At 36.0% G+C, this 14,179-nt stretch overlaps 1 protein-coding gene across 1 annotated transcript in view; it reads right to left on the reverse strand.

Annotated features, from left to right (window-relative positions):
• Window positions 1–205: 205 nt before the first annotated feature.
• CDC5L (cell division cycle 5 like) overlaps window positions 206–14,179 on the reverse strand; it is a 54,947-nt gene continuing 40,973 nt past the window's right edge. Inside the window, exons 15-16 of the mRNA XM_053602252.1 lie at window positions 1,410–1,622; window positions 206–640 (exon numbers count right to left, since the gene is read on the reverse strand). Coding sequence (XP_053458227.1) covers window positions 536–640; window positions 1,410–1,622 — 318 coding nt within the window. The 3' untranslated portion in view covers window positions 206–535. The remainder of the gene's footprint in view (window positions 641–1,409; window positions 1,623–14,179) is intronic.

The following is a 14,179-nucleotide window of genomic DNA, read 5'->3' on the forward strand; positions in this document are numbered from 1 at the left end:
TCTTGTCAATTGATAGAGAAAGGACCATTCTGTGCCAAAACTTAACAAAGCCACAAAGGATTGTCTCCTAAGGATTTAAGCTAAGATACTGGATCACCATTTGATTATCCAAGAGTTTATTCATTAACTATGACACAGAGTACCTAGATGCTAGTTTGTGGGCACTCTAAATATCTAATTATTTCAAACAAAAGGCTACATTTTAAATTTTTTACACTTTGTCTTTATTCAAGAGTTTACTCACAGGCAGCATTTTAAAATTAGGCTTTTAAAATTAAAGACCAAAACTAAAAAATTTTGCAAATATGACACTGCTAAAAGAATGATCATCATAATAATTTAAGCCCTAAAATGTCCGTCCTGTGGAGTTAAAGTCTTTATACACAGAATATGTAAGACTGACATCTTTTAAAATGAACAACCAAAAAACCACAGATGGTGGGCAAATTTGTCAATGAGGATAAACATCACTTTCAGCCTTCCAGAGTATGAAAACCAGAATTAATTCATCATGTGACAGAATATACACTATGCTTCATAGTTTTGACTGTAAAGACTCTTTTTCCACCACCAAATCAGCATATCTATGTTGAAGTTCCTTTTCTCTGTCCTGTTGTCGCTGAACATCTTCTTTTAGACACTTAAAGAGAAAAAAATTAAATAATTACTTTATATGTTAAGTATAGTGAAAAAAGTATCTATAGTATTTTATCATCTTAGAAACAGCTGAATTAATTCATAATTCTTAAGAGGTAAATATTCCCCAAAGAGAAATAAGTACAGAAAATACTTTTGCTATAAAAACCAGTGCTACAATCATTCTTTGATTCGATCATATGATCACCATCTTGTAAAATGTCTGTGGCTATCTCAAATAAACAAACTATTATTGTCCTATCAAGATCTACAAAAGCTCATAAATAAGCCCTGACTGCCTTTTCACACAGCAAGGACTATCATGCACACTTGGTAGATAAATCTCACCCAAACCTGGCCAAAGGAATGTGATGCTTGGAAAGACTAGCTACGTTCCCCATATCCTAAGTTACAAAACTTTAAAAAGACACTGGTTTAGTTTCCCCTCATAGAGCTGTATGAATGAGATGCAATTAAGTTCACAGGATTGGCAAAGGTTACTTATTCCATCTCACAATCCATCTATATACAAAACAGAAAATGAGTAAAGAGAGGCACCTCTGTACCGACCATTCATCTGGTCCATCCATCAACACCCAGATAATTCTAGGCTACAAAGTAAAAAAGCTTAGGCTCTCACTCAAAAAATCCTAAAAGTATCAACCTCAGTATAGCCTAGCCTGCACCAGAAAAGAAAAAAAAAAGGAAAAACTCTTTATAATTCTTTGCAGTTCTCTCTCTAAGCAACACTTCAAGGCAATATGTAACATTACCTCCAGCCTCCGGGGAATAGCAGAATCTTCATGTTTCTTAAGTTCTTCAAAAGTACGTAACTCCAAGTGAGCCTGCTCAATCTGGTCCCATAAATCATTCAACTGTTTCATGAGCCCCATAGCACGAGACTGGTAACCCCCAAGCAAAATTTTCATCTTCTTTTCCATCTTTGCAGCTCTCTTGGCTTCTGTTGTCATGTGGCCCCTGTTTATCTGAAGGCAGGGGAAGATCACATCAGCACACATAAGAAAAGCAAGCTATTAAATAACAAGGCTAGAAAGGTACCCCTGAGATTCATCTACATGACTCAAAGCAAAAATACACTAGTGCTCCTTATACCTCAACTACAATAACAAAATTAGGCTTAAGCGGGATTTACAAAAAAAAAAAAGAAGGATTTACCTTGCCCTTGAAAAAAGTTTTACAGGTTAGTCCCAATAATTTTTAATATATTTACATAATAATTCACAATTCGACTTCAAAGTAAGACTGAAATTCAGAGTATGGGAAAAATTAATATCTACTTTCTCAAAATAGATTCTGCTATCATTCATCTGCATTTACTTTGGGACTAGCAACAACTCATCTTCATGATCTATACCTCAAAAATGCTCTTCTGAGAGTCTGTCCACACACCAAGCACCCCAACTTTTACAGTTTCCACCTGAGGAGCTCTGGGAGTAGAGGGGACTGGGCATGTGTGAGTCCCTTAGATCACTGGACTACTAGAACAAAGAGGTGCTTTTAATCAGATGCGCAATTACTTTCAGGGGCTCTACCCTCTAGGAATAGTGCATAGAAAAGGGTGGAAAAGTGAAATCCAGGTCTACCTATACTTACTAAAGGAGTGTGTCCACATAACTGAGTGCCACGATTTCTAAAGCTACCACACAAAGGAATATATCCTTAATATCCTAGCTCTGGGAGTTGACAAGATTTTGGATTCCTGACTCTCCCTAGACCTCAGATAACAAAATCATAGAGACAAAATAGGCCTGCTTCCAGTGACTATCTCCTCAGGATCACAGGGTACAACCTGAACATGAGTACAGGCATTTGCCACAGAGTCAGCTTAGCGCAGAGAGTGTGGACAATCAGGCACTCAGCTTCAACGTGAGGACAGAAGGAACTGGAACATACATTCAACACCTCAACCTTTACAGTTACACCTACAGGTTTGGCTTCCACCTTACTGATCACAGAGAACTGAAAGGACACAGCACATCCTAATCTCCAACACCATCAAAAACAGAGACAACAGGGTGGTGCCTGTAGCTCAGTGAATAGAGCACTGGCCCCATATACCAAGGGTGGAGTGTTCGAACCCAGCCCCAGACAAACTGCAACAAAAAAATAGCCAGGCATTGTAGCAGGCATCTGTAGTCCCAGCTACTCAGGAGGCTGAGGCAAGAGAATCACCTAAGCCCAAGAGCTGGAGGTCGCTGTGAGCTGTGATGTCACCGGCGACAAAGTGAGACTCTGTCTCTTAATAAAAAAAAAAAAAAAGAGAGAGAGAGAGAGCAGTCAAGACAAACAGATTTGAGAGACACCTTAAAAGCTTGGGCTGGATAGATTGGTGAAATCCTTCTCCTACACCAGGCCAGTCTGGTAAGACTGGGAGAGGTAAGCTGTCTTATCTAATACACAGAAACTATAGAAAATGAAGAGGTAAATATATTCCAAGTAACACGAACATGAGTAAATTGAAAATATAGAATTTAACCAAAAGGGAATTCAAAAGGGTCATAAAGATGTTCACTGAGGTCAGGAGAGCAATGCAATAACAAACTGAGAACTTCAACAAAGAGATAGAAAACATAAATCTGGAAAATACTATAAATGAACTGAGAAATTCAATAGAGGAGTTCAACAGCAGACTAGATCAAGCACAAGAAAAAAATCAGTAAACATGAAGACAGGTCACTGGAAAATCATTCATCATGAGAGGAGCAAAAGGAAAAAAGAATGAAAAAGAGTAAAGACAGCTCGAGAAAATTATGGGATACCATCAAGCAGAACAACTTACAAATTATTAGCATGCCCAGAGAATAGAGAGGACAGAAAACATATTCAAAGAAATAATGGCAGAAAACGTCCCAAGCCTGAGGAAGGATATAGAAAGCCAGATCCAAGCACAAAAAACACCAAATAAGATGAATCCAAAGAAACCCACACCAAGATACATCATAATAAAATTGTCAAAAGTTAAAGACAGGCGGCGCCCATAGCTCCATTGGCAGGGTGCTGGCCACATACACCTAGGGTGGCAGGTTTGAACCCAGCCCGGGCCTGCTAAGCAACAATGACAACTACAACTACAACCACAAAACAGCTGGAGTTGTGGTGGGTATCTGTAGTCCCAGCTACTTGAGAGGCTAAAGCAAGAGAATCTCTTAAGCCCAAGAGTTTGAGGTTGCTGTGAGCTGTGATGCCAGGGCACTCTACCCAGGGTGACATGTTGAGACTTCTATCTCAAAAAAAAAAAAAAAAAAAAAAAGTTAAAGACAAAGTATTGAAAGCGAAAAGAGAAAATGAATCATCATGTATAAGCGAACCTCCATAAAAACATTAGCAGATTTCTCAGCAGAAACCTCACAGGCCAGAGTAGCAAGATCATATATTTAAAAGGGGAAGGGGACACAAGAGGAGGGGAACCAAGAATATTACAACCAATAGCTATCTTTCAAAACCAAAAGGGATGACAATGGCTTTCTCAAACAAACAATAGCTTAGAGAGTTTATCAATATTAGACCTGCCTTACACAAAAACCTAAAGGGAGTTCTTCAAACTAAAGAAAAAGGATGCTAACGTGAAAACATAAAGGATAAAACTCACTGGTAATACTAAGTACACTGCCAAATCTAAAATATTGTATATTGTAATGGTGGTGGATAAATCAATTATATCTTTGGTATAAAAGTTCAAAGTCAAAACTAATACCCAAAGGTATAATAATTTGTTAAGGGGTATAAATTATACAAAAATTTAAAGTATGACATCAAAAACATAAAACATGGGAGGAGGGGAAGTAAAAGTATGGTATGTGATCAAAATAAAAGTAGTCATCAACTTAAAATAGCTTGTTATATATTTTATGTAAGTCTCAAAAGAACCAAGTAAAAGCCTGTAACAGACACACGAAAGGGACCAAGAAAAGATCCAAAGCATACCACTACAGAAGCCAACAAACCACAAAGCAGCAAGCAGAGAAAAAAGAATCTACAAAACAAACAGAAAACAAGTAACAAAATGGCACTAGTCAGTGAGCATCTATCAATTACTAAATGCATTAATGTACAAAGTTATAATTTAATAACAAATAATTAAAAATGTTTTTAAGGCATAAAGTAGCTACATGAATAAAGAATGGGGTACAATTATATTCTGAATACAACAGAAATACCTCATCTTAAAGGACACTCAAAGACTGCAGGGATGGAGAGATTCCATGCATATACAAACAAAAAGAAAGCAGGAATAGTTACACTTATTTCAGACAAAACAGATTTTAATGGAAAAAAATGGAATCTCTACCTACTGGTCCCAAGTTAAAAACAAACAAACAACAACCACCTGTAAAGAAAAGAAACAAAAAGGTTATTATATTGTGAAAATGGGGCAATTCATCAAGAGGATATAATAATTATAAGTATAGAGGACGCCAAAAAAATGTATACAAGTATACATTTTAAGAAAGAAAAAAACAGGGGTGCAGTGACTCCTATAATCCTAGCACTCTGGGAGGCCAAGGCGGGTGGATCACTTGAGCTCAGGAGTTCGAGACCACCCTGAGCAAGAGCAAGACCCTGTCCCCCAAAAATAGCTGAGCATTGTGACAGGCACCTGCAGTCCCAGCTACCAGGCAGGCTGAGGCCAAGAGGATCACTTGAGCCCAAGAGTTTGAGGTTGCTGTGAGCTATGATGCCCCAGCATTCTATCAAGGATGATAAAGTGAGATTCTGTCTCAAAAAAAAAAAAAAAAAAGGAAAAAACTGTATTAAAATTATAATACTCAAGCCAGGTGCAGTGGCTCACATGAGTCTGTAATCCTAGCAACTCTGGGAGGCCAAGGAAGTGGATTGCATGAGCTCAGGAGTTTGAGACCAGCCTGAACAAGAGCAAGACCCTATCTCTACTAAAAATAGAAAAACTAACGGGGCATTGTGGCAGGCGCCTGTACTCCCAGCTACTTGAGAGGATGAGGCAAGAGGATTGTTTGAGCCCAAGAATTTGAAGTTGCTGTGAGCTATGTCACCACAGCACTCTACCCACGGCATAGAGTGAGACTCTGTCTCAAAAAAAAAAAAAAAACAAAAAAACGTAATATTCAATATGTACTGATAACAAAACATAAATATAAGTCACACTGAGTACCTCTTGTAAATGAGAAGTCAAACATGACTTGAATATTACAATTTTAATATATTTTTTCCATTCTTAAAATGTATACCTTTTTGGAGCTCTTTGTATATATGCACCAAACATCAGAGCACATAAATTTATAAAGCAAATGTTTAAAGATCCAAAGAAAGACACAAACTACAACACAATAATCGTAGGGCATTTTAATACCCCATATTCAACAGAGAAATCATTCTGACCAAAAAAATCAACATGGAAACACTAGGCTTGAACTGCACTTTTCAACCAAATGGACCTAACAGACATGTACCAAAACATTTCATCCTAACAGACATGTACAGAAACATTGCAACATTTTTCTCAAATGTACACAGAATATTTTCCAGGACGGATATGTTAGACCACAAAAAGTCTTACCAAATTTAAGAAGATCAAAATTATTTCAATGATCTTTTCCAATTAACAAAGGTATGACACTAGAAAACTACAAGTTGTCCCAAAGGTTGCTATGAATAGAAAAAATTTAAAAATTAACAAATATAAACTTATTTTATATTTTAATTATACTATTTATATATCAACACATAGAGAAATGTTTTATAAATATTTTGTAAAATTTTGTAATAAATATTTTGTAAAATTTTGTAATAAATATTTTGTAAATAAAGGTAGATTTAGCTACATTTTCCCTATTTATGTATGGCAACCTTTGGACACCCTCACAGCAGAAAGAATCGAGGAAATTTTTAAAAATCTTTAGACAAATGAAAATGGAAACACAGCATACCAAAACTTAGGGGATGCAACAAAAGTAGTTCTAAGAGGGAAGTTCATAGCACTAAATGCCTACTCAAAAAAAAAAAAAAAAATCTCAAATAAACAATGGAATATTATACCTCAAAAATCTATTAAAAGAACAAACTAAGCCCAAAGTCAACAGAAAGAAGGAAAAAAAGTTCAGATCAGAAATAAATGAAACAGAGGCTAGAAAAATGATACATAAGAGCAATAAAACTATTGATTTTCTGATAAGATAAACTGACAAACCCTTAGTTAAGAGAAAAAAGAGATAAGAAAATTAAATCAGAAATGAAAGAGAAGACATTACAACTGATAACATAGAAATACAAAGAATCATAAAAAACTATTATGAACAATTATATACAAATTGGACAAACTAGAAAAAATGAATAAACTCCTTGAAACATATAACCTACCAAGACTGAATCACAAAAAAATCAGAAATCTGCGCAGACTAATAATGAACAAGGAGACTGAATCAGTAATTAAAGTCTCCATGGAGGAAAAGCCCAGGACCAAATAGCTTCATAGGTGAATTCTACCAAACATTTAAAAAAGAGCTGGACAGGCACAGTGGCTCAGGCCTGGAACCCTAGCACCCTGGGAGGCTGAGGCACAAGGACCACTTGAGCTCAGGAGTTTGAGACCAGCCTTAACAAGAGTGAGATCACATCTCTACTAAAAAGAGAAAAATTAGCCAGTGTCATGGCAGGCACCTATAGTCCCAGCTACTTGGGAGGCTGAGGCAGGACCACTTGAACCCAATAGTTTGAGGTTGCGTGAGCGAGGCTGCTACCATGGCACTCTAGCCTGAGTCTCTGTCAAAGAAAAGAAAGAAAAAGAGACAAGGAAGGGAAGAAGGGAGGAAGGAAGACAAGGCAGACAAGGTAAGGAAGGAAGAGGAAAACGCTAATGCCAATTCTTCTCAAACTCTTCCAAACACTGTAAAGGAGGGAATATTTCCAAACTCAATTTTTATGAGGCTAGCATTAACCTACAAAAGGCAAAGCTACCATCATAAAATAAACCTATATGCCATTATCACTGATGAACACAGATGCAAAAAATCCTCAACAAAATTCTGCAGACCATATTCAACATCACATTAAAAAGATGACTTACCATGATCAAGAGGGACTTATTCTGAGAAGCAAAGATGGTTGAACATATACAAATCAATAAATGTGATTCACCATACTAACCAAAACGAAGGGTACAAAATATAGGATCATCTCAACAGATGCAGAAAAAGCATTTAACAAAACTCAGCATCCTTCCTGATAAAAACACTCGACAAATTAAGTACAGGAGAAAGTTCCTCAACACAGCAAAGGCCATATACAATAAACTCATAGCTAACATCACACTCAATGGTGAAAAGTTGAGGGCTTTTCCTCTAAGTTCAAAAACACAACAAGGGGCAGCGCCTGTGGCTCAGTGAGTAGGGCGCCGGCCCCATATGCTGAGGGTGGCAGGTTCAAGCTCAGCCCGGACCAAACTGCAACAAAAAGAAAAAATAGCCGGGCGTTGTGGCGGGTGCCTGTAGTCCCAGCTGCTCAGGAGGCTGAGGCAAGAGAATCGTGTAAGCTCAAGAGTTAGAGGTTGCTGTGAGCCGTGTGATGCCACGGCACTCTACCCAAGGGCGGTACAGTGAGACTCTGTCTCTACAAAAAAAAAAAAAAAAAAACACACAACAAGGATGTCTACTCTCATCACTTCTGTTCAACAGAGTATTACAAGTCTCAGCACAAGCAAGTAGGTAAGAAAAAGAAAACAAAAAGAAAGCCATCCAAATAACAGAGAAAGAAGTGAAAGTGAAATACATTATCTTGTTTATCGAAACCCCTAAAGACTAAAAAAAAAGTGTTACAACTGATAAATTCAGTAAAGTGGCAGGATATTAAAAAAAATCAACACACATAAATCTGTAGCATTTCTGTACACTAACAATGTACTATCTGAAAAAGAAATTAAGAAAACAACCCCATTTACAACAGTAGCAAAAAAGTAAAAGAGGAATAAATACAACCAAAGGGGTGAAGATCTGTATATTGAAAACTATAAAATATTTATGAAAATAACTGAACATGACACAAATAAGTGGAACAATATCCCATGTTCATGGACTAGAAGAATTAATAGTTAAAATATCCATACTACCCAAAGCAATCTACGGAATCAATGTGATCTTTATCAAAATTTCAATGTCATTCTTCACAGAAATAAAAAAAAAAATCCTAAAATTTATATGGAACCACCAAAGAACTTAAATAGCTAGAAAAATCTTGAGCAAAAGGAGGTACTACACTGTAAGATTTTAAAACATACTACAAAGGCATAGTAATCAAAACAGCATGGTACTCTCATGAAAAACAATATAATGATAAAGAGCCCAGATATAAACCCACACTCCAAGGGTCAACTGATTTTTGACATACGTGCCGAATCTCACAATGGAGAAAAGACAGTCTCTTCAATAAATAGTGTTGAGAAAACCAGATATTAATATGCAGAAGAATAAAAATGGATGTCTACCCAGCTATCTCAGTTGGTAAAGCATGAAAAGAATGAATATGGACTTTCAACTCACCCTCATACAATTCCAAATGGATTAGACATCAACATAAGAACTGAAACTATAAAATTACATAGGGGAAAAGCTCTGTGACATTGGAATGCGCAGAAATTTCTTCATTATGACCCCATGGGCGCAGGCAATGACAGCAAAAACAAACAAATCAGACTGAATCAAACTAAAAACGTTTTGTACATCAAAGAAAATAACTAACAAAGTGAAGAAAAGAGCCTACAGATTGGGAGAAAATATTTGTAGATCATATATCAGATATGGGGCTAATACCCAAAACATACAAGGAACTCCATCTACTCAATAAAAAGAAAACAATCTTATTTGAAAAATGGACAAAGGAGCCAGGCATGGTAGCTCACACCTATATTCCTAACACTCTGGGAGGCCAAGGTGGGTAGATTGAGACCCTCCTGAGCAAGAGTAAGAGCCCATCTCTACCAAAAACCAGAAAAATTAGCCAGGCATTATGGCTGACGCCTGTAGTCCCAGCAACTTAGGAGGCTGAAGAAGGATTGCTTGAACCCATGAGTTTGAAGTTGCTATGACTAGGCTGATGCCTTGGCACTCTAACCAGGGCAACAGAGTGAGACTCTGTCTCAAAAAAAAAAAAAAAAAGAAGGAAAGAAAGAAAGAGGACCTGAATAGAGTTTCCCCAAAAGGAAATATACAAATGGCCAAGGAATATATTTTTTAAAAGCCTAACATCCCTAATCATTAGAGAAATGAAAATGAATGAGATACTGCCTCACATCTTTTTTATCAAAAAGATGCAAGATAATAAATATTGGTGAAAATAAGGAGAAAAAAGAACGCTGTATTCTGCTGATTCACAAATTAGTATAGCCATTTTGGAAAACAGGATTAAGTTTCCTAAAAAAAGTAAAAATAGAATTATCATATGATCTAGCAATTCTTCTTCTGGGCATATATCCAAAGGAAATGAAATAAGCATGTCAAAGACACATCTGTACTCCCACAGTCACTGTATCATTATTCACAACAATCAAGATATGGAATCAACTGGAATGTCCATCATTGGGTGAACAGATTTTTTAAATGTGGTATGCATACACAATGGAATACTATTCAGCTGCTAAAAAGCAGGAAATTCCGTCAACTGCAATAAGACGGATGTACCTAAAGGACATTATGCTAAGTGAAATAAGTCAGGCACAGAAAACCTGAACAATATTTGATAGCACAATGAAGTGACTATAACCAACAAGTTAGGATATACTCTAAAATAACTAGAAGAATGAAACTGGAATGTTCCTAACACAAAAAAAATATTAAATGCCTAAAGTGTTAGATACCCCAATCGCCCCAACTTGATTAATTCACATTGTATACCTGTATCAAAAGATTACATGTATCCTAAAAAGATTAGCAACTATTATGTACCTATAATAACTAAAAAGAAAAAAATTAATCTAAGTAAAGCTCCTTTAAAACCATTCATTTCTTTAGCACTTTATAAAAATTATTAAGCTTTTATTCCTCTGCAATTTGCTTGAGGAATAAATTCCTAAGAATTGATAATGTCCTTTATAAAGGAACCATTTTCCTCTGATATCAGGGTACTTTCCATGGCAGTGCTACGTGTCTTTAAAGTATCAGGAAATACTGACTAAAGGCAGACAGCAGTACAAAGGTTAAAGGAGTGTGTCACCCAACTGTTTTGAACTGATGCAAGTTATTTAGCCTGTGTGTCTCCATTTCTCCACCAGTTAAAAAAAAAAAAATGACAACTGCTAAAAGTTGTTATGAAGTTTAAATAAAATCATATGCATAAAAACCCTCAGCCGCCCAGTGCCTGGCACAGAGTAAACAGTCAATAAATGTTAACTCTGATAATTATTATTTTATAGAGTCAAACATTTGCCTTTCCTCTCTAATAACTAAGGGACTAAGTAAGGATAAGGCTTTAAAAGCTTCTTTAAAATTCCAACTTTCATAAAAGACTATATAGACCCCTTCCTGGAAATAGATCAAGGAAAAAAAGCTCTTTCATCTTTTAAGTGAGCAGTTTGCTTCTTGAAGACCATGAAACCAAATAACACACACTGGACCTCTGTCCTACAACTTACCAGAGCATGCACTCATGGAGTTTCCCAACTCTATGGGAAGATTTTCTAACCCTGAAGTTCAAATTATTCAAGTATATTTGATCTAGCAAGTTCACTCTCAGTATTTCCTGAGAAAAATAAAAACATAAGCCCACACACAGAAAGGTATGCAGGAATGTTCACACCAACCATTATTTATAATAGCCAAAAGGAAGGAACAACACAAATATCCATTAAGTTATGAATGGATAAACAAAATGTAATATTGTCCATACAACGGAATATTATTCAACCATAAAAAAGAAGTACTAATGTATGCTACATCACAGATGAACCTTGAAAACATTATGCTAAGTAAATGAAGCCAACAAAAGATCACATATTATATTATTCCACTTATATGAAATGCCTAAAATAGGCAAATAGATACAGAAAGTAGATGGTTGCCTAAATGGTAGATTAAGAGATGGCCAGGTGAGAGGGAATGGGGAATGACTGCTAACAGTACAAAGTTTCCTTGTGGGGTGATGAAAATACTCCAATGACAATTGTACAACTCTGTGAATTTACTAAACACTAATTGTACTCTCAATGATCACACTGTATGGTATGTAATTTTTATCTCAATAGGCTATTATAAAAATAAAGTATCCAAGTAGTAGAAACATTACCTCCACAGAGAAAAAAAAAAAAACCTTAACATTGATTTTTCTAGATATAAAAATGCAAGAATTATTTTCCCCAGAAATCAAGAGCAGTACTTTCTGAGTCTAAGCTCTAAAGCAGGGGTGGAGTTAGATTTCTTTAAAAAGACAACTTCCACCTCACACATTTTACAACACAAACAAGGAGAGAAGATAATAATTTCTATTTAGGGTACCCGCAGCCCAGTGGTTAGAGTGCCAGCCATATGCTCTGGGGCTGGTGGGTTCAAACCAGGCCCGGGCCTATTAAACAACAACAAAATATAGTTGCGCATTATGGCAGGCACCTGTAGTCCCAGCTACTAGGAAGGTTGAGGCAAGAGAATCACTTGAGCCCGTGAGTTTGAGGTTGCTGCGAGCTATGACACCATAGCACTCTACCAAGGGTGACAAAGTAAGACTCTGTCTCAATAAAATATATAAATAATTTCATTTACTTTCTCCCACTTCAAATATTCCTGGAGCATGTCTTTTTAAGCTAGTGATTTTCAACCATGGCTAAACTTTAGAACTACCTGTGGAGCTTTTAGAATCTGCCAGCAGCAATGTCCTAACCCCAGAGACTGATTTAAATGGCTTCAGACTGTTGTATCTTTAAAGCTCCCAGATGATTCTAATAGGCAATCAGGGTAGATATCTCAATGGGAATCAGCCCAAGTCATTACGTGAGCTAGATACCATCTGTTTTCTCAGCTACCCCCATCAAAAAGTCCTCATTCCAAGTAAGAAATGAACAACGAAATTCCCCCAATTATATCAAATTCCTTATACTATAATACAGCATATTCTAAGAATACCCATATTAGGTACTCCAATCACATGTGATTCAAATACACATTCCAAAACCTGAAGAGCAAAGAATTTCAAATTAATAGATATTATCCTTTAAAAAAATTAGTCATACAAATTAATATTTTATTGGTAAGACACCTCAATTAAACATATACTAACTGCACTCCACAGATATTCAATTTCTAATTTGGTGTAACATAGTATGCTCAGAAACTGTTTAATTACCACATATCAGTCATCAAGGTATATTTAGCATTATTAGTACTCTGTATACGGGAATTACCTTACCTCATACAGTTGAGTCATTTATTATTCCCAAACCACCAAAGATTTTAAAACATCAAAGTTGTTAGCTTCCATTTAATACCAACTATTTTATTTCAGTTAGCTCAACCTTTGTAAAAGTCTTCTGGCTCAAATACTGTGCTAAGATTCCATGCAAATATAGACATAAGCTGTACAAAAATAAATTTAAGCACAGGAAAAAAATAATTTCACCAAACAACTGTGTAAAGTTAGTCATTAAACATATAAAGAAGAAACAGAATACAGCTTTTAATAATCAAGTCTAGCTTGGTTATCTTACGCTAGCCATTTCATGATTGAAATGAGGGAAGGTAACTGTAAGTTTTGTAAAATGCTCAACCTGTATACACAGTATGCTTTAGGAGGCTAATTTTCTTAAGACGTATACCATAAACCATGGAACATCAATATAATGTAAAATGATGGAGACATTGAAATGTACAAGTATGTCAAGTATTTCAACACCCCAAAATGATGAAATATTACATTAAAATCCAATGATGTAAAATCCATTTACACTAACCAGAATCTGAGTTTTAAGCCTCAGTATAATCTCCCTCCTAAAATCAGCCTGTTGTCTCAAATTTCAGATATTCATCAAAATTTATAGAATATAAAAATTTAAGTTGCCCTGTTCCTTGAGATGAAGTTTCTTCTTAATACTTCATAGTATTAAGCACAGTCCAATTTTGGTATTATAACTAAGGGTCATACAGACTTGAAGAGACATGGAAAAAAAATCCTATTTACTAAAACTTGTTATTTGCTAGGCACACAGTATCTCATTTAATCTTACATTTTCTTAAACTCATACTTCCATTAAATAAAAACCTACCCAAATATTACAGTTGAGGATATATGAGACCCAAAGGGGATAAGTAACTTGCCCTCGGCTACACAAGCACTAAGTGATGATGCTATACAGTCATGTCCTACTTGAAAGTCCAACACATTGCCACATCACCGCTAATAAACCAAATGTCCTCCCTGCTTCAGCCTCTGAAATGAAAACATTCCTGAAGAACTTCAAGCTCTGGGACGGAATGGCTTAATGCCACCAGACCCAGCCTGCTCCCTGAAAAACAAATTATTCTAGACACATGTAAACAAGACCTCAATTAATACAGTACACCTACCCATCATTCTT

Source organism: Nycticebus coucang, chromosome 9 (assembly GCF_027406575.1).
Source record: "Nycticebus coucang isolate mNycCou1 chromosome 9, mNycCou1.pri, whole genome shotgun sequence".
Lineage (NCBI taxonomy): Eukaryota > Metazoa > Chordata > Mammalia > Primates > Lorisidae > Nycticebus > Nycticebus coucang.